The sequence below is a fragment of the Miniopterus natalensis genome, chromosome 7 (assembly GCF_054644295.1).
Source record: "Miniopterus natalensis isolate mMinNat1 chromosome 7, mMinNat1.hap1, whole genome shotgun sequence".
Taxonomy (NCBI): domain Eukaryota; kingdom Metazoa; phylum Chordata; class Mammalia; order Chiroptera; family Miniopteridae; genus Miniopterus; species Miniopterus natalensis.
In genome coordinates, this window is record NC_142087.1 from 10,119,269 (window position 1) to 10,145,269 (window position 26,001).

The 26,001-nt window shown below is 41.5% G+C and overlaps 1 protein-coding gene across 2 annotated transcripts in view; it reads right to left on the bottom strand.

Annotated features, from left to right (window-relative positions):
* Positions 1-613: 613 nt before the first annotated feature.
* Positions 614-26,001, bottom strand: part of RPRD1B (regulation of nuclear pre-mRNA domain containing 1B) — a 51,419-nt gene continuing 26,031 nt past the window's right edge. Inside the window, exons 6-7 of one of the 2 annotated variants that reach the window (XM_016219347.2) lie at positions 22,802-22,977; positions 614-3,187 (exon numbers count right to left, since the gene is read on the bottom strand). In XM_016219347.2, coding sequence (XP_016074833.1) covers positions 3,038-3,187; positions 22,802-22,977 — 326 coding nt within the window. In that variant the 3' untranslated portion in view covers positions 614-3,037. Of the gene's footprint in view, positions 3,188-10,001; positions 11,182-22,801; positions 22,978-26,001 lie in introns of those variants that run through there. The other variant, XM_016219348.2, reaches the window with a different exon arrangement.

Consider the following 26,001-nt stretch of genomic DNA (forward strand, 5'->3'; position numbering starts at 1 on the left):
GCTGCCCTCACCCAGTGGAAAGGTTAAAACCATCTTTCCAAACACCAATTACTTCAAAAGGAACTATTTAAAAACATCTATTATTTTGAGTTTTAACCAACAATACTTAGTCAACACGCTTCACTGAATTTAAAAGTGAAAAGGAGAAAGGAAACCCAGCAAAAATGTTTTTAAAGGCATGCCTCTTTCCTCTCACTGCTCAAGAGTGACTTTCACTGTACTGCCAAAATCAAACCTCTCAGGAGGCCTGGTGGTGCAAACAAAAGCTCTGGAATCAAAGAACTTGCAAGTCTTAACCTGTCAGAGACTGTGGTACTGGGGAGAAAGTCATTCAAATTCTCTCCACTGGTACCCACTTCCCTACGAGGATAAAACTGCGGAGGTGCCTCTTCTGGGTGCTGTGTGGGCTGCCTAATTAAAGCTAATTAGGCCCCTGGAAAATACCTTGTAAATGCTGAGTATTTATGGGCCACTAAGGGCCACAAAAACTCCTAGGGGACAAGATTCTGTGCAGACAGCACAATCCCTATTGGTGATTTCTAATTACCCACTGCTCACAAAGAGAGCACTGAGTGTTCTGCAAAAGGGCAGGGAAAGGAAACATCACACAATGTCGTCCAACAACACCATCTTTATTCAAAAATATATATCTATGAGACATTTCAGAATATACTGCTGCCACCAAAGACAGCCTATACTTCTAAATAAAGTCCTAAATTAATATACAAATTTAAGCTTTAAAAATATTCTTTAAGAAAAAAAGGGGGAAGAACGGAGACTTTCTGAGGAATACGACCTAAAGGAAAGGTCCTTTGAGGTCTACCGATGCCCTAGGTAAAGAAGAAAAACAGAACAAAAGCCCTCTCCCCCCAACCAGATCCTTAAATTAAACAAATGAAGTAAAGCACACTTGGGGAGGATGTGGAACAATCAGATTTAAAAAACAAAAGCATTTCATTAAAAAACAAAACACCAAAACTAACCTCCTCACAGGAAGTCCACTAGTAGTAACAGGTGATAAGAGGCCAACACATTCATTTACATAATTGCTAGTTTCATTTCTTGCTCTTGCTGTAATAATTATGCACCAATGGCTGGTTAGGCTCAATCGGATAAAACATCAGTGTGCAAGATTCATTCTGTTTTAACATTTCATCTAGCCGATCAGAACAGCATCTACCATGCCCTTTTTTAGGTTGGTTTGTGGCTAGTAAAACTTTGCTTCCTTGGTGAAAGCACACAGAATGTCCGGGGTCTGTTCAGAAGCATGCTTGGGTAGGACTGAAGCAGCACACGCATGGGGAGGGGCACCTGTGCACAAACAGCAAAGACTGGAACTCATCTCGCAATGTTAGTAAAGTCACCACTGCCCTATGGCCTCTGGGAGGGAAACTTTATACAGAGACTCATTAATTTAACCAGGACAGGACAATGGGCAGTGTCAGTAAGAAACACACAGTCCATACTCAAATCTGAAAGATAGCTTAAATGCTACTAGGCTCTACACAGAGTTAAACCGAGTACCTGCGATGACTTTCCACTGTTCTCACTGGCAGGCAGGAGGGCTCCTTCAAGGGAAGCCTGCTGTACTTTTAAAAACATAGGTTATGTTTTAACATGTTTAGCATGTAAAATTACATGTAATTGGCTTTTTGGTAATCCTCAGAATAATGGAGAATCTGAAGCCCCCTCCACTGGATCCCTTTTTATAGCTTTGGGATTTCAGCCTCTGGGCTATTAATTCCTATTACACTATTGGGGCAAATTGTTTTCTGCCCTTTCCAATGTCAAAAACAAGCCTGCCAAATTAGAATGATTTATAGCTAGCAGGCCTAACCTTTACTAAAAGCAAGGTAAAAATCCTCTCTAACTACATAATATAGTAGTAATGTCAACTGGCATGATAATAGAATTAAAACCCAAAATTAATATCCCCAACTTTCCCCCTTCCCCTGCCCAAGATGAGCTAGTCAATAACATCTGTTGCAAAGTACTCCTGGGCACGGGGACACGTGCAAGGGCGTGAACTGACAGGCAGATGAACACGCGGTATCATATTTGCAAGGGAGATATTCAAGTTTAGTCACCGTCCTGAGGACACATGCCCACACAGTGAATTAACTGTTAGTGTGTGCCCTACTCCCCAAGAGAAAGGGCCAAAGCAACACCCACACAGGCCCAGGCTCTCAGCATGCCGTTAGCTTTCGGGGCCCACCACTGCCATTTCTAACACGCACCTTCACAACCAACTGGGGTCAAAAGATTGTTTTTAGGAACGTGCTCAATGACATTGGGTGGGTCTTTGATAAGGGCAGCCTGGGAAGGCTGTGTGTAGGAACCTGAAGCAAGTTACTTAGTTTTAACTCATCCTTGTAATTCCTATTACTCTGTCTCTGAACTATGATTTTATGTCCCAGATCAGCTCCGAATTTTCTTGCTAGGCTCTCTAGTCTGCTTACAAAACAAATGCACCTAAACCCTTGACTATACATCGCTAGAAGTAATGGTAAGGGAGAATCATATTTGGCAAACTCCTTGTGACAAAGCTGCTCGACAGCTGTGCCTCCCTTTGAGGTTGATGGAGTCAGGAGAGCCAATGATTCCAGGGCGAGCCCCTCAGTGGAAGCCTGACTCAACCTGAATGAGCCCAGCTCAGACAGAAGCTGCTTTTGTGACACAATGCCATCATCAAGGACAAGATTCTTCTGAAACCATCCAGAAGTACACATGATTTTCATAACTTCTTGAGTATAAAGAGAGAGCTAAAAATGGAAAACCAACAGGGGCATAAAAACACAAAGTGGGAGAGTTTGTATTCTTTCCAAATATCAACCTAAACTGGATTCCACTTGCCACGGTTCTGAATTGTGCTCAACAGGAGAGGCTGGAGAGGAGAACCAGAGTCTGTGGTTCTTTCTGGAGGCTGGGGGCCAGGCGGAAGGAGGGATAGAACCAGGGGCTACAAGGTTACTTCCAACCATGACTTGCCCTCTTCTTTCTGCTGGTAGAGATGGGAATCTGGGGCATGGCACCTGCCCTAGTCAGTAGAAAACAGGTCACCAGCAGAGGGCAGGGGGGCCAAGCCCCCTGTGACGTTAGGCAGCAATGAGAGGTCTGGCAAGCTCTGAATATGGGACTTCAGTTCCTTGCGGACCTGGGTTACCCGAGCAAGCTTCTGTTTATATTCCTAAAAGACAAAGAGAAAACAATGCGTAAGTCTTTGGTGCTGGCAGTCAGGTCCAAGAAGCCAGTACAGACACTTGCGCCCTCGTGTTTCACTTCCCTCCACCAGACCATCCCCCCCACTCAGCTAAAGGACAGTGCGGGTGCTTTCAAACTCTCAAAAGACAACTTTATATACACAACCCAAGGACATGGACAATGGTGGGGAGAGGGACTGGGGAGGGGGAAGGAACGGGGTGGAACGGGTCAATGGGGAGAAAAAGGGGCATCTGTAATATTTTAAACAATAATAAAATTTAAAATAAAAAAAAAAATTTTTAAAAAGGCAACTTTATATGAAAAAGAAAAGCAGATTTCAATACTGCTAACAGCATGAAATGCTATTTCACTTAGCACTTGATATTTGGGAGTAAAAAGAAGTGACATTTTGTATTTGCAATGTCTTTTATTTGGTTCTTAGCTATTTCAAAATGCCTTATAAAATAAAATATAGACACTTAGGGTTTACAATTGTTTTGAAGGCTACACCTAGACATGGCTAGAAAAAGCACTATAAAACTATACTTTCTGTGTTAAATTTAAGAGATTAAACCAGATTTATCATTTTCGCAATGACTACACGAGCTCAAAACACCCAATGCCACTACCTGTGTCCAGGACTTCCTTATTCCATCCCTGAGAAGTCCCTGAGGGGGCTTCTAGTCTCCCCTACACAAACCAGCTTATCTTTCCAAAGCCCAGCTTTCATCAAGTCACCCCCCCATCCCGAGAAAGAAGAAAGGCACCGCACCATCTCCACGACTGCGCAGAGCTCAAGGGCTTCTAAAATGAGCTCCTGCCACCCGTGTTCCTCACACCTTCCCACGCCCTGATGCACAGGCCACTGCCAGCAGGGCCATTTGTTCAGGGTTCTCCTCAAACCCAGAGGGGAACACAATCTAGACATATGTCTTTATTTTCCAGGTCCCAGGCAAAGTCCTGCCTCCCTGAGTCCCACTTCTCTAGGAAAATCTTCCCTCCTCACCCAGGAGACTGGTCCCCATCTCCGCCTGCTCTGGAATGCTCCTGGGCACTGAGTGGACACCTGGGCCCCTAGCAGGCTGCTCTTAGGTACTCTCTCGGTACATGTTAGACTTCCATGTTCCTCTGAACTATGACTCCCCTGATGGCGGGAGCTGAGTATACTGCTTTCTTTCCCCAGCTCCCAGCGCAGGCCCTCTTGGTAGATCTGTACAGAACCACCACCAGCCATGTGAAGTCTGTGTTTACGGCCCCCGTGGGGCTTGTCTTTTTTCCCTCTAGCTATGCCACCCTCCTTAGTGTTCCCGCAAAGACAAGGATGCTCCTGAGACTGGGTCCTTGCTGACTAATGCCTCTCTTGCAGGAACATAACAGAGAGCACTGGGCTAAGACTCAAAGACCTGGGTTTAGTTCTGGCTCTGACCCTAACGTGCTGTGTGACTGTGGACATGTTTTCTCTCTTCCTTCATCCTCACCTTCCTTATCTGAAAATAAAGGAACTGGGTCACCTATAAGATCTTTCTTTAGGCTCTAGATTCCTTTGTGCCAACACCTTATGCACTCTTGGAGAGGCAGAGGCTTTGAGGGCATTAGCACTCCTGAGAAGAGTGATGAGACATGAAATAAGTTCAATGAAGAACACTCAGTTCAAGTTGTAAGATGAAGTCCAAGCAAGGAGTGGGAGAGGGGAATCAGGCATCGGGCAGGGAGGCTCTGCCCTCACATTCCCGCAGGCAGGCAGCCTTCCCTTGAAATGATGGCTGCTCACACAGGTCATCAAATGAAGAGACAGGGAAAGAAAGTAAACTCTCTGGGTACCCCATTTCTTTCCATTTGTATAATTAATACAACTAAAACCATGACATATAAGTTATTAATAAAGACTCCCCATCAAACTTGAAAGCTTCAGGAGGCTAGAACCAGACCCATCTACTTTCACCCAGCATCCACCATGCCCAGCAGGGCTCTAAACAGTACGTGTCCAACACCATTGCCCAAAGAATTAATAATATATAAAACATAATATTATGAGCAAGTACACAACATTAATCAGCTTTAAATCTTAAACTGAAGACTATTTTCAAATGTGAGCATCTAAAACATCAAGGTTCCCTGTCCTTCCCTCTACAAACATTTTTCTTCCTTGGTTTTACATACTTCAAGGGAAATTAATAGAGAAGACCAACTCTCTATTACTAGACATGGATTCATTTAATTCACTTCTCCTGAATTTTAGGTAGAAAAAGGGTAAACTAGTTACTAAATAGCTACCCCTTACTCCCTTCCCAAATCCTCTGACCAGAGCTGACAAATGAAAGCTGCCTCAACTTGGAGCCATGCTCTCCTGGCAGCCACAGGGCACTTTAGTTGAAGGAATTCCTCAAGAACAGTCTGAAAGTCACTGAGTCTCTAGTGAGCTAAGCTGGGATTAGAATCCGAGGCTTCTCACTCTTGGGTGATCCTCAGACTGATTTAGCTAGTCCATCTGAGGTAAAAGGCAGCTCTGCCCAGCCGGTGTGGCTCCGTGGTGGGACTGACCCAGGAACCAGGAGGTACCAGGTTCGATTCCAGGTCAGAGCCCATGCTTGGGTTCTGGGCTCAGTCCCCAGCAGGGACATGCGAAGGCAGCCAATTGGTGCTTCTCGCTGTCCTTTCCTTTTCCTCTAAGATCAATTAAGACATTAAAATTAAAAATAAAAAAGAGAAAATGCGCCCTTCTTTAAGAAGGAAAAAAGGAAAGGCAGCTGATCGGCTTAGACACCACCTTAAGTTCAAATAACTCTCTCCCAGGCAACCTTTAAAACAAACAAACAGAAATCCCATTTGCTCTTCTCGGGTGGGGTTATCTCCTCATAATTAGGCTACTATTGTAGTACCCTATATCATAAAAAATCCTTCATTTTAATAAAAAGAAATATGTTCCACATGAAAGTCCTCTCTGCAGGCCACTCTGAAAGCTGAGGGGTCCTGCCCACACCTCCTCATGCTGCCGGTTACTCTTTCCATAGGGAATTCTAGTTGAGAGCAGATGCATGAGCCTAGGTATAGGGCTGTACTAGGAAAGAAAGGGACAGTCACTGACAAGGGTTAAAAAACACGGAGTTGCAAGATCCAAGGTCACAAAAGTCAATCGCTTTGCTATATACCAGCAATGAACTGATAATTTGAAATTAAAACACAGTCTTTATATTAGCAGCCAAAATAATGAAATACTCAGGTAAGTATGTACAAGATTGTATGAAGAAACTACAAAACTCCGATAACAACAGAGGACTAAATAATTGCAGAGAGATTCTATGTTCATGGTGAGGAAGACTCAATACTGTTCTGATGTGAGTTCTTCCCAACTTTATCTATAGATCCAATGCATCCCAATCAAAATCACAGCAATTTTGTGGAAACAAACTGATTCTAAAGTTTATAGTGAGAGGGGAAAGACTCAGAATAGCCAAAACAATATTGAAAAAAACAAAATCAGAACTACCTGACTCCAAGACTTACTATAAAGCTACAGTAATCAAGACAGTGTGGTGCTGGCAAAAGAACAGACAAATAGATCAATGCAGCAGAATGGAGAGCCCAGAAATAGACCCGTATAAATAGAGTCCACTGAACTTTGGCAAAGAAACAAAGGCAATACAGTGGAGAAAAGATAGTGTTTTCAACAACTGGTGCTGGAACTGGACACCCACGTGCAAAAAAACGAATCTAGACATAGGTCTTACATCCTTTATAAAAATTAACTCAAAATGAATCACAGGTAAAAATGTAAAGCACAAAACTATAAAACTCCTAGAAGACAACATAGAGAAAATCTAGATGATTTTTAATTTTGTGATGACTTTTTAGATTCAACACCACAGGCATGACCCATGAAAGAACTAACAAGCTAGACTTTATTAAAATGAAAAAATTCCTGCTCTGTGAAAGATACTGTCAAGAGCATGTTAGCAAAAGACATCAGAGAAATGCAAATTAAAACAATGAGATATCACCACATACCTATTAGAATGGTCAAAATCCAGAACACAACACCAAATGCTGACAAGGATGTGGAGCAACAGGAACTCCCATACGTTGTTGGTGGGAATGCAAAATGGTACAGCTACTATGGAAGACAGTCTGGTGGTCTCTTACAAAACTAAACATACTCTTACCATAGGATCCTGCAATTACGCTCATTGGTATTTAAGCAAAGGAACTGAAAACTTATGTCCACACAAAAGCCTGCACATGAGTGTTTACAGCAGCATTACTCATTAATTGCAAAAACTTGGAAGCAACCAAGATGTCCTCCAGTAGGTGAACGAATAAGTAAACTTTGGTATACCCAAACAACAGAATATTATTCAACACTAAAAAGAAATGAGCTATCAAGCCATAAAAAGACATGGAAGAACCTTAAAAACATAAGACTAAGTGAAAGAAGCCAACCTGAAAAGGCTAAGAGTCCAACTACATGACATTCTGGAAAAGGCAAAATTATGGAGAGAGGAGTTGGAGAGGGTAGGGATAAATAGACAGAGCACAGAGAATTTTTAGGGTAGTGAATATACTGTAATTATGGGTATGTCCAAATCTGTAGAATGTACACCAATGTAAACCCTAATGTAAACTATGAACTTTGGGTCATTAGGATGTGTCAGTGTAGATTCATTAATGGTGACAAATGTACCATTCTGGTGGGGGATGCTGATAGTGGGGGACACGGGAAATCCCTGTACATTCCTCTTAATTTTGTTGAAATTGCTCTAAAAAATAGCCTTAAAAAAAACCCTATGGGCCAAGTGGTGTAAGTGCACCAGCAACAGTGTGTAGGTATTTTATATACTCTGAATACCCAAATGCGGGCAAAGATTGTCTTTAAAACTATTAAAACGTGTTACTTGTTTATGCCTTGAGGAGAGATGAGCAGGTTAGAATTCACAGCAAGCTCTGACTAGGTCAAACTGAGGCTGTAGTAATTTTATAGTCCCTAAAGAGATTCAGTGGTAACTGACTGTGATCTCCCCCACCTCTGCCACTTTTCAAAAAAGATTTAGCCTTTTTCCATATAAAGTCATCTATAGTTTTATATGTTTCCATAGACCAACAAAAAAATTAAGAGTGAATCCAAACAAATCTATCACCCAAATACAACAACTCCCGCCTTCAATTCTTCCCCTTCTTATGCTGCCTTGGCTGGGTCACAGCACTCCCTCAATAGCTGCCTTTCCAGTTTTCTCTTTGGTTCTGGACAGGTTAAGGAAACAGACCTCAAGAAAATCAGAACATCTTTGTTCTCAACCTACCAGCCTGCCTTCTGGTTAAAGTGTGATCCACAAGCTCTGCTGCTACAAGGTTCTAAACTGCCCTCAGCAACTCCTGTTCTCAGAAGAAATCCAGGCTGCTGCTTTTCCACCCCCCTTCTTTTTGTAAAAAAATATGTCTTTATTGATTTCAGAGAGAGGAAGGGAGAGGGAGAAAGAGAGATAGAAAGATGAATAATGAGAGAGTCATTGACTTGCTGCCTCCTGCATGTCCCTCACTGGGGATGGAGCCCACAACCCGGGCCTGTGCCCTGACCAGGAATTGAACCACGATATCCTGGATCCTAGGTCGATGCTAAACCGCTGAGCCATGTCCGGCCACGCCAGGCTTCTTCTCACGATAAAAAAAAAAAATTAACTTCAGTGTGATGAGACCGTTCAAATTCTTCTGACTTGCTTAAGTGTGCTGCGTCCCACAATCTCTTTAGCACACGAGCACCAGTCAGGTTGAGAAATGATGTGGGGCAAGGTGGTTACATGTGCCTTGTGTGAAATACCTTACACTTGTGTGTGATAGAGCACTAAGCCTTTAATCTAGCACTCATGCTACCTGCCTGGTACAGGAGTTCGAAGGATCAAGACACAATTTCCATCAGCAGGATGACGCTGCTGCACTGCTCCTGCTCTTCACTCTTCTCTCCCTATCGGCTGATTCATCTCAACCACAGTTCACATCTCTTTTTTGTATTCTCGTCTTCAGGCACTTGCCTTTCCTCCACTACCAATCTTAAAACACCTTGCTGATCAGCTATTTCGAGCCAGAACTCCCCTGGGTGGCCGGCTACTTTTCTTTTAGTAGTTCCGGCAGCCCATGGCTCTCCCTCATTGCTCCACAGACCAATGTCTTGTTCTTCTTAACAGTTCAGCTGTAGATACCTGTTGTAGTAATTATCTTGGTAAATATGATGCTGAGAATCAAGAAAAGGCTGTAAGATGGATAATACAGCCTGTTGTGACTTTCTGCCCTCACCCGTATATATCTCAAAGTTGCAAATTACAGCCACTCTCACTTTTATAAAGCATCCTAAAACTCCGTATTTTATTATTTTTGCCAGATTATACGTCTCTTGGATCTGACGCGTCCTCTCCATGGAATCACTGCTTCGAGCAATAACTGCTGTTTTGGTATATATAAAGATTTAAATTTCGAGATAAAGTGATCCAAAAGAGGTCAATGACATTTGGGAATGGAAACACGAGTCAGTTCGTGACCAGTGAGCAACAGGCAAGCAAAAGACAAGGCAAACTCAAGCAGTCTTGTTGCTTTTTCTTTCCTGTTCATGTATAATTTATAGTCGGGTGGTGGTAGAGGGGAGGGGTTGAGCTGAGTCCTCCACCTGGCTACATGTACTTACTGCAACGAATTCTACCTCACCCCAGAGAGGCCGCGGGGAGCCGTGAAACAGGTAAGAGTTCTATCAGACTTCTGCTGCTACCCTTGTATCTGGATCCTTGAGGAGGAGGTGGAGGGGAAAGTGGGCATCTGTGATAAACTGCCTGCGCTTATCTGGCTGCCAAGACATGTTTAAAATGAAGAGGGTCAAGGCCCAATATGTAGTTCTGAGATAATGCCTAGGATTTATGCTCCTGGCAAAGCTTTGGAATCTCAGCTCATAGGCTGTCCAAAGTTGCAGGAGAAAGTGTCTCTGACATCACCCTGCTCCAGTGGATCCAGCTGACACTGTGTGAACACAGCCCATTACAGACCACCAAGACAACTGGCTGAAAGGAGCGAGGCTTACACATTCTTTGCCATTTTTGGTTAGAGCAGTAAGCTAGACCAGATGCTGCAGACCAGCTCTGGGATAAGAGGGTTAAAAACGATCAAAGGCTGACATTGCAATGACCCTTCTGCAGGAATTTCATTTTCAAAACAAACAAAATTGTAAGCATTTCCTCTAGCAACTCATGTAAGAAATACTGAGCAAAATGTAAACATTGTCAAGCCTATATTTTTCTTGCTAGGAAGTATTTACGTAAGAAAAATTGTGTTAGAAATAACACCACAGGCAGGGGCTTGAGTTGATGAAACAAGATTTCCAGTATTAAGACTCATGTTTTCCTTTATCTTGCCCTCCTGGGCTACAGGGCATATGGTACATAAAAATTACCCATTGCTCGGCTACTCCTAGTTAAGAGTCCTGAAGGGTCATTATGCATGAAGCAATTTATGAAGGACTTGTTTTAAAGGTGACCTGCCACACTGAATTTAAGTCAAAGAACTGCTTCATCACATGAAGGCTGGGAAAGTCGAGCAGAGGGGGGAAACTGGCTCTCACTCCAACATTAAAATGCCCACTCAGCACCCCCTCATCCTGCCAGGGGGCTTCTCTCCAGCCAATAAGGCTCACAAGGACCTATGCTTAGAAATCACAGCTTCTACTTAAAACCACAACTTAATTTTTTTCTTTCTTCCCTTCTCTTTCATTTGTTTTTTGCTTATTTGTTTGTTTTCAAGGAAAATACAACATATAAATCTTTGGACTGAAAATAAAAATGCCACTTCTAATTTTTCTTCAAGGATCTATGCAGGAACAGACGACCATCACTGACCTGCACCTTTCTCCCAGCAAGCTCCACGCTCCCATATGACTTAGTGGCAGCTGCGACATTTCAAAATGATACATTCTGGGGTGTCACAGCAAGGCTGGAGCTGCTGAGTAAGATGCTGGGGAAGATACAAGGAAAGAGGAAGTTGTCGCTCCAATTCCAGTGCTCAGGGCTTCTCAGCTCCATTACCAAAACCAGTAATAAAGGCACACACAAAGTATTTCCCAGAAGGAAAAAAGAAAAAATGGCTATGACGAGAGAAATGTTCTCAGAGCAATCCACCCACCCACTGGAGGACTCAAACAAGAACGGGCTTTTTAGGCTTGAAGTCACCACAAACCAAGTGTTTTCTTTCCCCCCAGAGAACCCTTTACACAGGGTTCACAGGAAGCTTATATTGCTGCCACCAAACCCCTCTGACAGGGATTTGCAAAAGCAAGGAAGAATAAAGAGTTAGTACTTACACATAACTAAAGTAACAAAAATAAAATCAATTTTAGGACTGGGCAAATATAATTATAAAGATAAATAATTACAACTTAAACAGATGTCCATTAAATGCCTTGAAAGAGACTTATTTTAAAAAGCACATGGGCCTTCAAAAATGTTTACATTACAGCCCGGCTGAGCGTGGCTCAGCGGTTGAGCATCAACCTAGGATCCAGGCGATCGGGGTTTGATTCCAGGTCAGGGCACATGCCCAGGTTGTGGGCTCGATCCCCAGCAGGGGGCGTGCAGGAGGCAGCCGATCAATGACTCTCATCATTGATGTTTCTCTCTCTCTCCCTCTCCCTTCCTCTCTCTGAAATCAATATATATTTAAAAAAAAAAAGTTTACATTACGTATGTAACAGGTCCCTCATTATATAAGACCAAACACTAACGCACAAGAACTATTTATTAGTTATAATTAGCTATCTATCTCTTATTAAAGTTAACTGTCAAAAAATTTAGTTTTACACAAGTAACAAAGCCCCACAAACTGGCTTCCTTCAGGACCACTTGAATAGAAAGCCAGGTTACTGATGTTGTGTGGACATACATCAAAGGCAGACCTTTCAGCTGTTTCTCCTTCTGAGCCAAACACTGGTAGTCCAGCATTCCTGGGGAGCAGCTGAGAAGCAAAGGGTAGAAAGGAGAGGCACCCTTCTCACACAAAATATTTTGAGCACAGTTTACTACAGTTTTAGGTGCTAGAAGGTCGGCCTGGGGTAAGGTAGTCAGTCTGTAGGTTACTGCACTGTATTTGAATACAGCTCTCTCTACAAGTAATAAAAAGACGTCAATTCCTTTCCACTAGCAAACAAAAAAAGAGAGGCTGCTATGATAGAACAGAAAAATACTCCAAGTTGGAAAAATCCAAGTTCAAATCCTACCCTACCACTTGCCTATAGTGACATGACTTCACTGTGTGAGGCTTAGTGTCCTTATAAATAAGACAGGATTAGAAATCATGTCTACACCATGGGGTGGGGTTTGAATGAGACCAGGCACTTGCTAAACTGTTCAATTTGAATTAGCAGATCTGAAGGGGGAAAGAACACTCCTCCTATGTTTATTATTTTATGAGCATTATTTAATCTAATTTATATGTTAGAGTTGAATAAAAAGAGAATTACTAATGGGAAACAAAATCCTTCCTCTCTCAAACTATTTGAGTGTGTCCTGAAACTTCAGCACACTTACTAGAAGATGGCTTGAGAAAATGAAAGGACCCCTGGCCTCCAAGATGGGGGAAAAAGTCACAATTAGGTGGCACCCTAGTCCAATCCTATCAATCTAAGGCGAAGAGAGGAGAAAAAATTTGTGTACAGAGTAAAGCCTAGATCTTGTGGGAACATTCTCAACGTGGAAGGAGTCCCCATCAAAGGTACACAGGTGACTCGAACAACATGGGGTAGGAGCGCCAACTCCCCAAGCAGTTGAAAACCTGCATATAACTTTTTACTCCCCCCCAACTGCTCAAGTCCCTTTATATAAAATGGAAAGAACAATGCATAGTCAGCCCCCCACATCCATGGATTCCCAACTATGGACCAAAAATACTGTTTCTGATCCTGCAGATGGCTGAATTTTCTAATGCAAAGCCCCAGCATACAAAAGGCCAACTGTATATATTTTTTTAAATCTGAGTATAAATGGACTCACACAGTTCAAATCTGTGTTATTCAAAGGTCAACTGTACTCTGACCTAGCCTAGAGATGAACCGAGCTGCCACCTGAGATCATGACACTGTCACTGGGGTAGGACTGGTGATGAAAGAATGACAATACAGAGAGGATTTTATGATCTGGTCAGAGAAATAACCAAATAGCCTATAAACAGAATGACAAACTGCATGGTGCTCTGAAGGAAAGACAGAGAGCTATGACAGTATGTATGGGGATGGGGCTGGGGTTGGGGGGAGATGTAGCTTTAGCAGGGGTGGGGAACGTCTGGCCTGCAGGCCATATACGGTCTGTCCCTGCCAAGGCCTCACCGAAGAGAAGCAGTTCCAGCCATCACACTGGGGGTGAGTTAATTAAATGTTCGACCAAATATAGCACACTAATTTTTAAGTTGCTAATTTTGTATGGCCTGAGAATAATGTCACAAATATCCAAATGGTCCCCGGCAGAATAAAGGTTCCCCACCCCTGCTTTACAGGGTAGAGATGGGAGTGGGATGTCGGGGAAAAACTCTCTGACTTGGGATATAAAATGAACAGGAATCAACCAGGTAAGGTTAACTGGTGGGACATAAGGGCAGAGAGTTCTGGGCAGAGGGATTAGCACAGGTAAACCAGAGACAAAAAAGGCCAGCACAGAAGACATGCAATGGAGCACAGCAGGAGATATGTGGCTGATGAGGTCAGCAGGAGCCAAGTAATGGGGTGTGTGTAGCAGGGGAGACCATCAAGGATTTGGGCCTATGTTCTAGGAGTAATGAAAACCCATTTAAGTGTTTAAGCAGGGGAATGACATGCTCAGTGCTGCATTTTGAAAACATCATAGGGCTGCCATGTGAAGAATGGATTGCAGGACATAGGAACAAATGCAGATGGAGCAGTAATGAGGCTACTGCAGGGGATCAGATGAGTTTGGACTAAGGTGGTAGAAGTGGAGACAGAGACAAAGACAAGAAGAACAGATTCAAGAAAAACGGAGGAGATGAAAATCACAATGGCTTGGTGGTTACTCCAATATGAAAAACGTATGATGGGAGGTCGTACGGCAGACGTGCAGCAGAGGAGCTGAGGGAGAGTCTAGGGTAAGAGGAGGCTGAACTGACTGATTTGGGAGATGAGGAAAATAGGGGAGAAACACTGGATGAGGCCTAGTGTCTGGTTTTGATGAATGGCGATGCAATTCTCCAACGAGACAGGGAAAGAGAAGGAAAGGAAAGGTTACAAGGAAGGCCATATTAAGTTTGAGGTGTCTGTGGAAATAAGATATATGGGTCTAAACTACAAGGAAGCGTCTGGGCTAGAGATCTATATTTAAGCCATCAGTATGCCACTCAAGCAAAAGGTCCAGAATGAGAAAAAGGAAACAGGAATCAACATTAACAGGACAACGATGGAGAAAAGCTTATTAAAGGGTAAAAACAACAGAAACTAGAGCTAACAGAGAGTGGGTATAAGAAATTGGAGACGGAAAAACAATAGAGGGTAATAAATAGTATTAAATGCCACAGAAAGGGCCAAGAGGAGAAAGTGAGCCGAGACAGAATGAGAAGTATCTCTTGGTTTTTGAAATTACCGCAGGTGGGGGATTCTGAAGACAGCTCCTTCAGAGGAATGTAGGTATGCATGCCATGCTGCAATGGGTTCAAAAGTAGAGGCAGCAAGGGAAAACAGATACTGTCATAGTTAAAAAGGGAGAGCGGTAGTGGTGCAGGGTGTGCTTGTGTGAATGAGATCTTAAAATATATGTATATATTATAGAGGCAAAGCATGCTGTCTGTGAGGACACCTTCAGCCAGTCTACTGGAGACTTCTTCCGCAGAAAGGAAAATAAGTTGGCCTTCAAGGCCCTGCATGATAAGGAAAAGCAGATACTAAAAACTTCATGTCAAACAAGTACTGGAACCTGTTTGTCCCAAGTGAATATAAGGTTGTTACCTTATAAATGAAAACCAAAGCAAAGATAAAAGGCCATGAGGGTCACTGGCCTCCCCGAGAAAGCAGAAGGAACCTGGCATGGGCATTACAGATGCTCACCACTGGATCACAACTGGGGTAATAGTAGCTTTATGGGAATCACTCCTGCTAAGTCTATGCCCAGAATAAAAACGCTGGGCAAAACAGGACTTGAAAAAGCACCAAATACATCATACCTGACATCATGAAGGAAAAAAGGGATATGTCCATTCAAAATCACTACCCAAATTCCAAGAATGCTTAGAAAGCCACTGGTAAATTTTTGTTGAGCTGAAATTCGCAAAGTTACTCTGCTTAAAATCTTCAAAGTAGCTAATGGAAAGAGAACTGCCCACACTTTTTCCTAAAGGTGCTTACATGATCTGAATATGGAAGAGAACAAATAGGGAGGCCAGCAAAGCCCTAAGGACAGCTGGCTGGTACCACCACTCCAGCACTTGAGGCAAGCCACGCCCCAGAGCTCGTGGGCTTCACTGGCAAAGGTTTTTGACTCCCGGTTGTAACCATGAACATTTTTACCCTAATCATGGAAAAAGACTTTCTGACTTTATTTCAAGCCCCGAATTTCATGGAGAGGAAAACAAAGTTAGAGATGTAATTTTCAAGACTGCAAAGTACACCAATTTGACTTTCTTCAAAGGTCACAACTTGAAGTGGGAGTAGGAAGCCCTCCATAACAGCACGGGCACACTTTGGATATGCTGTGGGTTCATCTGCAGACCACAATAAAGTGAGTTGTAATCTTTTCGCTGGTGGAGGGTCTTCCTTTCAGTTTGTAAAAATCTAACATCTGTGAAGTGCAACAAAGTGAAGCACAGTAAAACGAGGTGTGCCTGTAGTAGGGATACTCATAAAGTCTAAAATTAGATCTTCGCTTAAAATAGCATGTACCCATTGGGTCAAATGGACACTCAGACACGAGCTCAAATTTCTGTAATTTGAACTCTGCTCTCAAAGTTATGCTAACTGAAGTTGATGTTATCATAAGTATGTGCTATTTTTCCCACAGCTGCTTCAAATGTAAACAGATAATTTAAAACTCAGAAGAGAGGTCCAGTTGTCTAATTAAACTATTCACTGTTCTTTCCTTCATAAAACAAAGATTAGTCTTTACATAACATGTGTGTATGTATGTATATGTCTACACACACATTATCTTCTGTTTATAAAACTCAATGAAATTCTAGAGTGCTTAAGGTGCTTTGGGGAAAAACACCAAAAAAACAAGAATGTCTAAGATACTGGTGGCAAAGACCTTGAAATATATACGACCTCAGCATACTATAAGAGAGGCAGATAGCTGCACATACACCTAGAATCTGTATTTAGAAATTTACAGGGAAAAAAATAATCCAAATATTGAAAGCTAGTCCAAAGGAAATTAAAAAAAAAGAAACACATAAGCTCAATAAAAATAATCACTGAATACCCAACTACAGGTATTCAGTCGTTTAAAATGCTTATAAAGTTTTTGTTCATATGGGAACATGATCTAGTGGGGAAAAAAGGCATGAGAGAAAACTGTACACACATTATGATCATTTTAATTTTAAAATAGGAAGGAAAATAAAGGAACTATACCAAAATTAAAAGTAGTTATCTCTGGACAGTGAGATATGATTTTTCACCCTCAAGTTTCCTGTGATGTGTTTCTTTTATAATCAGAATAAAAGAAATAAAGAAAGAACTGACTAAGGATTACTGTTCTGACAGATGAGCCCAGTGACAAGGGGCCAAGATGATGTTTTGGCTTTACGTGTATATACATACTTTACAAATATAAAAAACTAGTACTACATACACCAGCTAAAACTCAGTGGAGCTGTTCCAGAAAGGAGGAGGAACCACCAAAAGTTGGGCTATACATATGAAAACAATGCTATGGCTAAAAGCACATAATTCTAGGTGTTGAAATCATGTCACTTTTTTGATGGGAAGTCTCATGCCCTTAGGTTAACCAGTATGCAAAGTACATTATAATGTGTCTTCTTTTTCCTGGAATGAAGAGACGAACAAACATTGTGATATAGAAAGAATGCACATACACATGCACCTTGATGTTCTAGCTGTAAATCTGGCCTGAGCTATAAGGGTCAGTGGTGACTGACATGAAAGGAATCTAAGGCCCCAACATACAGCCTCTAAACTCCGTATTACTCACAGAAACACAACTCAAGAAAAGTCTTCACCTACTGGAGGAAAACCTGGGGGGGAAAAGGCTCCTATATCAAAACAGGGATGAAAAAGCAGAGTGCAAACCATGGCCTGCTATGTAAGGAAGGATGAATACAAGACCCCATGACCACCTGACCAGTATAAGCAGACTGACCTTTTCAACAACTGTTCTAACAGCCCATGGTGCTGATAGCACTGTTAGTGTTGGGAGGGAAGAATTATATGTGAAGGAAGGGCAGTGAGTGCAAAGGACTAGGTGGGGCTAGGCTACAGAGCTGTGAGAGGCAGCTGTAGGCAGAGCCTCTCAGTTCCTTCCTAGAGTCAGGAGTCAGGAGATTGGGGTTGTGGTCCTTGTGATCTCCTGTCACCTTAACTGCTCATAGAAGACTGGAGCTTTGTTTCCTCATCTAAAATGAGGATTAGATCACCAGGTCCCATCTGTTCCTAATGGACAATGAGATACTGGCCTTGATGGCCAGTCATGGGAATTGGGGAGAATTTACTCCAAAGTTGATTCTGTCTCCACCTATTGCCTATCCCATTACTGAAATGAATGCTTCTAACCATTTGCATCCTGCAGGAAGGTGGGGGATGCTGCCAAAAACAACAGATGGCCATCAGTTTGGTTTAGTACTCCCGCAGCTATAGCCAAAGAATTTCTCAAGTTGTTATAACCAAATTACAAACAGAAATATGAAGAATCACAAGGCACTTGGGCCATTTCCCTTTTCCCAGCTGTGTTGTCTGAAGTATAAGGCTCTACTCCTGAGTACTTATTACAACCAAGGGGGAGGTGCCAAGCTGAGGGAAAACAGCAGCAGTTTCAAGTTCAATGAGCCAATCCTCCCTCTCAGAGCAAAAACATGCAAAGTCACAGGGAGAACCAGGTATTTAGAATCTTGGTAGCAGAATGGGTACTCTCAAGCTTTAGAAGGGTATATACTAGAGGCCACTCTGGAACACATGATGCAACCATTTTAATCCCCCTACATAAGATGTCATTTCTTTAAAACAAGATTCTTGCGAATTGTTGAAATGATTCAACTTTAGTTACTCTTCTGTGTAGGATGTCTTCCGGCTGCTGACCTTATGGAATTAAATTTAGAAGTAACAAAACAACAAACAAAAACACAAACCTGACCGAGTTACCAAGATGTCTGCCTTGGATTCTATTCCTGGTCTGTGGCTAACTCCCATCTCTGGGTCTTGAGTTTCTTCACCAATTTGGAAGTCAGACTATATGATCTCTAGTTACATCCAGCTCAATAATCCTGTTAAAGGCTTCACTTAGACATCCGGGCCTCTACGTGCCAAAGCTGGCTGTCATGACTGTGCCCAGTAACTTTGTCGAGCACACATGCATATGTACTTATTACCTTCTAGAGGTGGGATCAACACAGCCTACTGAAAGGTGACATGCATTACTGCCTTGTACAGTGGTCCCTGACACCTACAGCACATAAACAGGGCTTTTATAATATCAAATGCATCAGTAAGTGGCACCCTAGCATACTTTTAAAAAATTCTGCAGCAGAAATTAAAGATCTGAAAAATGGAAAGAAATCTCATGCTCATGGATTGAAGACTTAAGATTGTGAAGATGGCGAAGAGTCCCCAAAGCCATCTACAGATTCAATGCAATCCCTATTAAAATTCCAACAGCCTTTTTTGCAGAAATGAAAAAGCTGATCCTCAAATTCATATGGAATTGCAAGAGGCCTCTGATAGCCAAAATAATATTGAGAGAGAAGAATAAAGTTTGAAGACTCACATTTTCTGATACTAAAATGAAGCTATAGTGATCAAAATAGTGTGACACCAACACAGGATAGACAGACAGATCAGTGGAATAGAATGGAGAGTCCAGAAATAACCTCATATATCTCTAGCCAACTGAGTTTTGATAAAAGTGCCCAGCATTCATTCAGTGAGGGAAAGAACAGTCTCTTCCACAAATGGTGCTGGGACAACTGGATATCTACACGCAAAGAATGAAGTTGGTCCCTACCTCACATCATATACAAAAATTAACTCAAAATGTACCAGTGACCTAAATAAATATAAAAGCTAAAACTATAAAACTGTTAGAAAAAAATATATGAGTAAATTTTCACATCCTGAGATTTGGTAATGGATTCTTACACATAATACCAAAACACAAGTAACAACAACAGACATATATTGGAACTCATCAAAATTCAAAACTTACATGTTTCAAAAAGAGCATTATTAAGAAAGTGATTAAGACACAGAATGGGAAAAAACATTTGCAAATCATATAGCTGATGAGTCTGTTACCTAAAAAGTATAAAGAATTCTTGCAATTCAACAATAAACAACCCAATTAAAAAATGAGCAAAGGACTTGAATAGACATTTCTAAAAAAAAAAAAGATATACAAATTGCCAACAAGTACAAGCAAAGATGCTCAATCAGTAGTCACTAGGAAAACGCAAATCAAAATCACAATGAGTTACCACTTCTTATGTACTAGGATGGCTGGGATTTTTAAAAAAAGACAGTAACAGGTATTGACTTGGATGTGGAGAAACTGGAAATCCCATACATTGCTGGTGAGAATGTAAAATAGTGCACCTGCTGTGGGAAACCGTTTGGTGGTTCCTCAAAAAAATTGAAGACAGAATTACTGTATGACTCTAATTCCATTCCTAGGCATACATATACCTAAGAGAAATAAAAACTTGTACACAGTGTTTACAGCAGTATTATTCACAATGGCCAAAAGAGAGAAACAATCCACATATACAACAGATGAATGGACAAACTGTTGCATATTCAAACAATGAACAATTTAACCATAAAAAAGAATGAGGTATTGATAAATGCTTAAATGTGGACGAACCTCAAAATCATTATGATAAGTGAAAGAAACCAAATGCAACTTTATGAGGTATCCAGAACAGGCAAATCCATACACAGTAAGCAGGCTGGTGGCTGCCAGGGGCTAAGAGAAGGCAGGGCACAAGGTGTGACTGGTTAATGGGTTTGGAGTTTTCTTTTGGTATAATAAAATGTGAAATGTTTTGGACTATAAAATGGTTACTTTTAATGTTCTGTATATTTCTCAATTAAAAAATATCTGCAGAAAAACCACTTTTCAAACTTAAAACCCTCTTCTACACAGAAAAAGATTATATCAAGTGCTGAATTCCACTCACAAAACAAATATTTATAAACTTTTATAAAGAAAAAATGAGTTAAGAAATTAGAACTTTGGGAAGAAAATAGGCTCTTAAATAATTACATTCCCAAAGTTCTAAGAATTCCATGTATTTATACACTGAAGGCAATGAAGCGATGAAAATGTAAGATTTCATTAGCATTCTGATGTGGCAGTTTTAAAAACAAGAATGGGCAGTATTAAAAATGAATGTTGAAAAAAGATAGATGTGCTTTATGTGCTGTCCTCATCAATAAGAGTCTTTTGGAAGATTTGGAAGAATTCATAGTAATAATGTATCTTTCAAGTGGCACATATTAGCAAGTTTTACCACCACCATGAGGAGATAATGAAATAGGATCAGTCTATTATAGGATGTGAGAGAAAAATCTTAGAATCTAGAGAGCAGACTGTTCACATTTTTAGCAAGCATAAGGAAAGAACTGAAACCTCTCTCAACATCTTATGTTGTATCTAGTCATTTGCTTTTTTTTAAATGCAGGAAATTTAGCTCCATTTTTACAAAAATTGATTTTGCTCAAATGGCCGAGAGACATGGTTTGGGATAGAAATCTTTAGTTCAGAATCTGTACTTTCCAGTGGTGGGTCCTTCCTGCTCTGATTCTTAAGAAATGGAATTCCAATGCCTAGATAAGTAGTGAAATTTGGGCTGGAAAGCTACAGAACTGACCCCAATCTCTGATCGTCCCTCTGCCTTAATGACCCCTCATGGCATCTAGCAAACCAGAATAATCCCCCCATATAAGGAGAAAAGTGCAACTGTGAGGAAGGGAAATGAACAAACAGTTAATCCACTCTACCAACCCAATATCTCTCTCAAAGACTGTCCTCTATGGTTGCATGCCACCCAACAACAGCTGCTCATGATAATCAATGTCTGACAGATCAGAGAAAGCCCTTAATGTGCCGCCAAGGGGGCAGTTCAACAGATGGCATGGTGACTTACAACCAGAATCATTAATTACACTCTCTTATTAGTCCCAGGGCACAATGCTGAAAATGCTTTCTCAGTGAAAGACGAGCATTTCAGATAAATGACCGTCTGGTACTGCCTGCGAAGCTCCCTTTAGGATTTTTGGTGAGCGTCGATTTCTAAATCTAAGCCGTACTATTTTTGCAGCTGTTTCCCATCTCCCACTTTCAAGCTGGCTAGGAATATGAAGTTCCCAATACCCACTACCCATCATCACTCCCATAATCACTGCAGGTAAGGATAGGATGAAAAGTGTCCATCATTCAATTCCCCCCTCAAGTCAGATGACTGTGTTCAAAGGCAAACACAATCTCAGCCACAGGACTAGCACAATTTTCCCTCCCTAGGTACCAGAGAACAGTGTTTCCTGAGTCAGGGTGGGCTTATCCCCTCTCTCCCTCATCTACTCTGGTATTTCTTGTAATATGTGATTGATTCTCCAACTCAAAACTGTCCCCTTGTCCCAAACCACTGGCTGCAACTCTTCTTCATGTCTCTTTTTAAAAAAGAGATGCAGACACTACTGAAAAGGAAGCCTAGTAGCCTGGGGCAAGCAAAAGTTCCCAAAGGCCCACACTGGAGGCTGTTATCCCAAGGGACTAAGCACGATGTTGAACCACCATGTACTTAATTAAGAAGCCAAATAAATGCATGGTGAGGAACTAGTTCTTAAGCCCCTTCCCAAAGGTATTCAGACTAATGTCAACTCAGGGTAAAAATTAGTTCCTTCTCAATAGTTTCAGAACTGGGCTCCATAAACATGACAGAAATTTTAGAATTGACTGCAGACAGGGCTTGGAGGCAGACTACTTATTGGTTTTAGCATGATTCAAGTGAGAAATAAATCTCAATATAATCCAAAAGAAAGAAAAATTTTAAGCATTTCCTAAACACCACCAAATAAAGTCTTTGATTTTGCTGACTCCTGTTCTTTTTGTTCCTCAATTTACGATTTTTTAAAAACTTGAGTTCAAACTAAAACAACATTAAGATCCTAAACACTGTGATTTAAGAGTTCATTGTGTGTTTCCTGCATTCCAATTTGTTCTTTCTTGGATATATAAAAATGTGACTTCAATTTTCTATTAGGTTCAAATAACTGCAGTATCTGAATGTTTTCATCTCATGCAGTTTTAAAAGATAAAACGAAAAACAAAGTGCTAATGAAGGCATAATAAAAACCTCCTAAAGTGGTGTACAGGAAAGGAAACTTGGGAAGTCTAGGTCTGCCTTGCAATGTACTCACTTCTAGTTTTTTCTCCTTTTCTGACAAAACATCTTTCTGGTTCTGGGTGTACTCCACCAACATCCGAGCCAGTTGGCGCCGGTCTTCCAGTTCTGCCGCCAGGCGCCCGTTATATTCTGCTAGTAACAGACATGCTTCATCTACTGTTTTTGAAAGACGTTCAGCTGCCTCTTTGTCTAAGTACAAATAAGACCAAAAAATAGAGACAATATACAAATCACATAGGAACCATTGCAAACATTTCTGGGGGAGGTTGACAGTTTTTCTCTAAAAGTAGAGAGTCCAGAATAAGCCAGAACCTGCGGATAAAAAATGGACTGGCCAATGGAGAGATCCAAAGGTACTCACTCCTGTCAACAAGACAGGACATTTCTGAATTACTTGGCGTGAGGCAAATTTACAAGGAGGGGAATCTGGCAAACATTTCTAGGTGTCTATTCCTGCAAAAGCTCTACAAATAAACAGAAAAATATTTAATGTCATACATGAAATAATTTTTCCATGCCTCTGAGAATTTAAAAGGACTTTCAGTCCTATTATTTTGTTAAGTATTCTTTGAACAATCCTCTGAAATGCAAAATACAAGCACTATAAAGAATACAAAAGCTAGCACTCCTTAGATGTGGAAACTGTAAGAAAAACACACACGACGTAACAGGTTTGATATCAGGTTAGCTAAGGAGTTGGGGCTCAAAACCAGGTCTCTAAAATAGACCTATAGGATTCTACCTCTTAAACTATGCAAACTTTGAAATGGTATGAGTTCTCTTGCGTTCAGCAAAATATCAGGTCTGATAAAACAGAGGCTTTCAAGTGCTTTTGAACATGACCCACAGTAAGAAATACACTTTATATAAACACATAAAAATAAAAGAAACAAAAGTTTCATAAAACAGTACTTATCCTTACTATGTGTGAAGTGTTCTATCTTCTATTCCATTAAAAACAAAATGCTAGTCATTACCTACCAGACTGATTCATTTCTAATTAGTGGGTTGCAACTCATTGTTTGGGGAAACTGATGAAGTACCAAAGCATAAGAAAGGGTGTTCTTAGAAGTGGTGAAAGAGGTCCAACACCAGGAAATGAGAGGGAGACAAAGGGACGATTTACATTTAAAAGAGCAAATATAATTATTACACATGGGTAGTGATAACATGAGATCTTTAAATATGTATAGCTCATTTTTTAAAAAAGGCCTTTAAAGATCGAAACAATAGATGGGTGTTTGACACAAAGAGCACCAGGGACTCCAGTAGTTCTATGAGACTAAAGTGAGTTGTACAGTGATACAGATATGTCGTAACTATCACAAGTTGTCAGAGGTGAGACCTCAGCACTCTCGTAGGTAATTGGGAATTAAGAGTTCACAGCACCGTTTCTCTGGCAACTGTTTGGCTTTTAGGTGCAGCCTTCCTTTCTTTTGGTTAATCCTCACCCAAGACTATTTTTTCCACTGATTTACAGAGAGGGAGGGAAGGAGAGAGAAACATCGATGTGAGAGAGACACACTGACTGGTTGTCTCCTGCACGCACCCTGACCGGGGCTGGGGATTGAACCTGCAACCCAGGTACATGCCCCTTGACCAGGAATCAAACCCACGACCCTTCAGTGCGCAGGCCGACATTCTAACCACTGAGTCAAACCGGCCAGGGTGTAGGTGCCTTCTTAATATAAATATTGGGAGATGAAGAGTTGAGGGACTCTGAATTAAGTCTGATGCCCATGATCAGGCACTTCTATTCCCTTCAGGGATAGGGAAACAAAAAGATGGTCTTGATGAAGGAGGAGTGAACCAGCAGGAACACAAAGAAGCAATCTCAGTCACAGAGGGTAAAGAGGACAGTGAAACTTATTCTTCTATAGTGGCTGTCCAGTCTGAGAATAAGTTGCTGGGGTGGTTAGGCTTTGTTTAACTATATGAAAATTTTCAATTCATTAAGGTTTAATTCATTAAGATATTTAAGTACTCATGGCAAAAAGTGACAACACAAACAAAAATATTTAAGATTTTTAAAATATCAATACTCATTCTCTAAGAACTTGTACAAGGAAGATAATTCATTCACACAAATAATTACAACCCAGAAAAATAACTTGTAAAGTTTTATAAGCTATAGAAAAAATGCAATAAAAAAGTAGCAGCAAGATGCTTACTTCAGAAAACTTACCTGTGGCGGTCCTCAGGTGCTCTGCCCTCCCTGTTTCATGGATGAACCGCTGTGTGCCTTTTAGCCAGCCATCCACTTGTACACAAGCATCCCATTACCTCTTGTTTTCCAAGATTGTTTCTGCAAATGTCCCCCATTTCCCCATGTCTGATTTCTTTTCCTCTCCTGAAGCACCACCAGCAGCACACAAACACAATGCTCTACCTTCAGACCACAGGTCACTCTCCAATTACTGCCCATTTCCCTGCTCTCTTTACAGCACTCCTGGTACCCACCCTCTCTCCTCCCACGGTCACTAAGCCCACTCCAATTAGACTTTTACACCTGTCAGTCCTCTGCTCAAAACCTTCCAATTAGCTTAGCAAATATCTGGGCTTCTATTGAGTGCCCCACACTGTTCTAGGCTATCAGTCAGCAGGGAACACAAAGGACAAAACCTCTCTGCCCCCAAGTTTACATTCTCAGGTAGAAAGAGAAACTACACACTATATTTTCCTTATTTATCAGCTGAAAATAAGAACTCTGGGGAAAAATTAGGCAGGAGAGGAAGAACAAAGCATTGGAAGGGAGAACTGTAGCTGTGGTTGGGGTAGGCTTCACTGAGAGGATATGTAAACCACTGCCTGAAGGAAGTTAGAGAACTACCTGGGGAAGAACACAGGACTCTTTGCGGAAGACCATTATAAACAGAAGGAACAGCAGGAACAAAAGCCCTAGGAGGGGAGAGTGACTGGCAAGAAGCCCATGTGACTGAAGCAGCAAGCGAGGGGAAAGTAGTGCAAGTCTATGTGGTAATGGGCCAAACTATGGATGCCACTGAATGTCTGATTTTTATTCTAGGGGATTGGGGGAGCAGAGGGAGACATGATCCAACTTCCATTTAACAGATCACTCTGATTACTGTACTGAGAAAAGAATGATGGTGGGGGCAAGGAGGAAACAAGAAGACCAGGTAGGCGGTGACTGCTACTCCAAATGAAGGCGGCAGTGCCTCCCACCAGGTGGCGGCAGCGGAGGTGGTGGCAAGG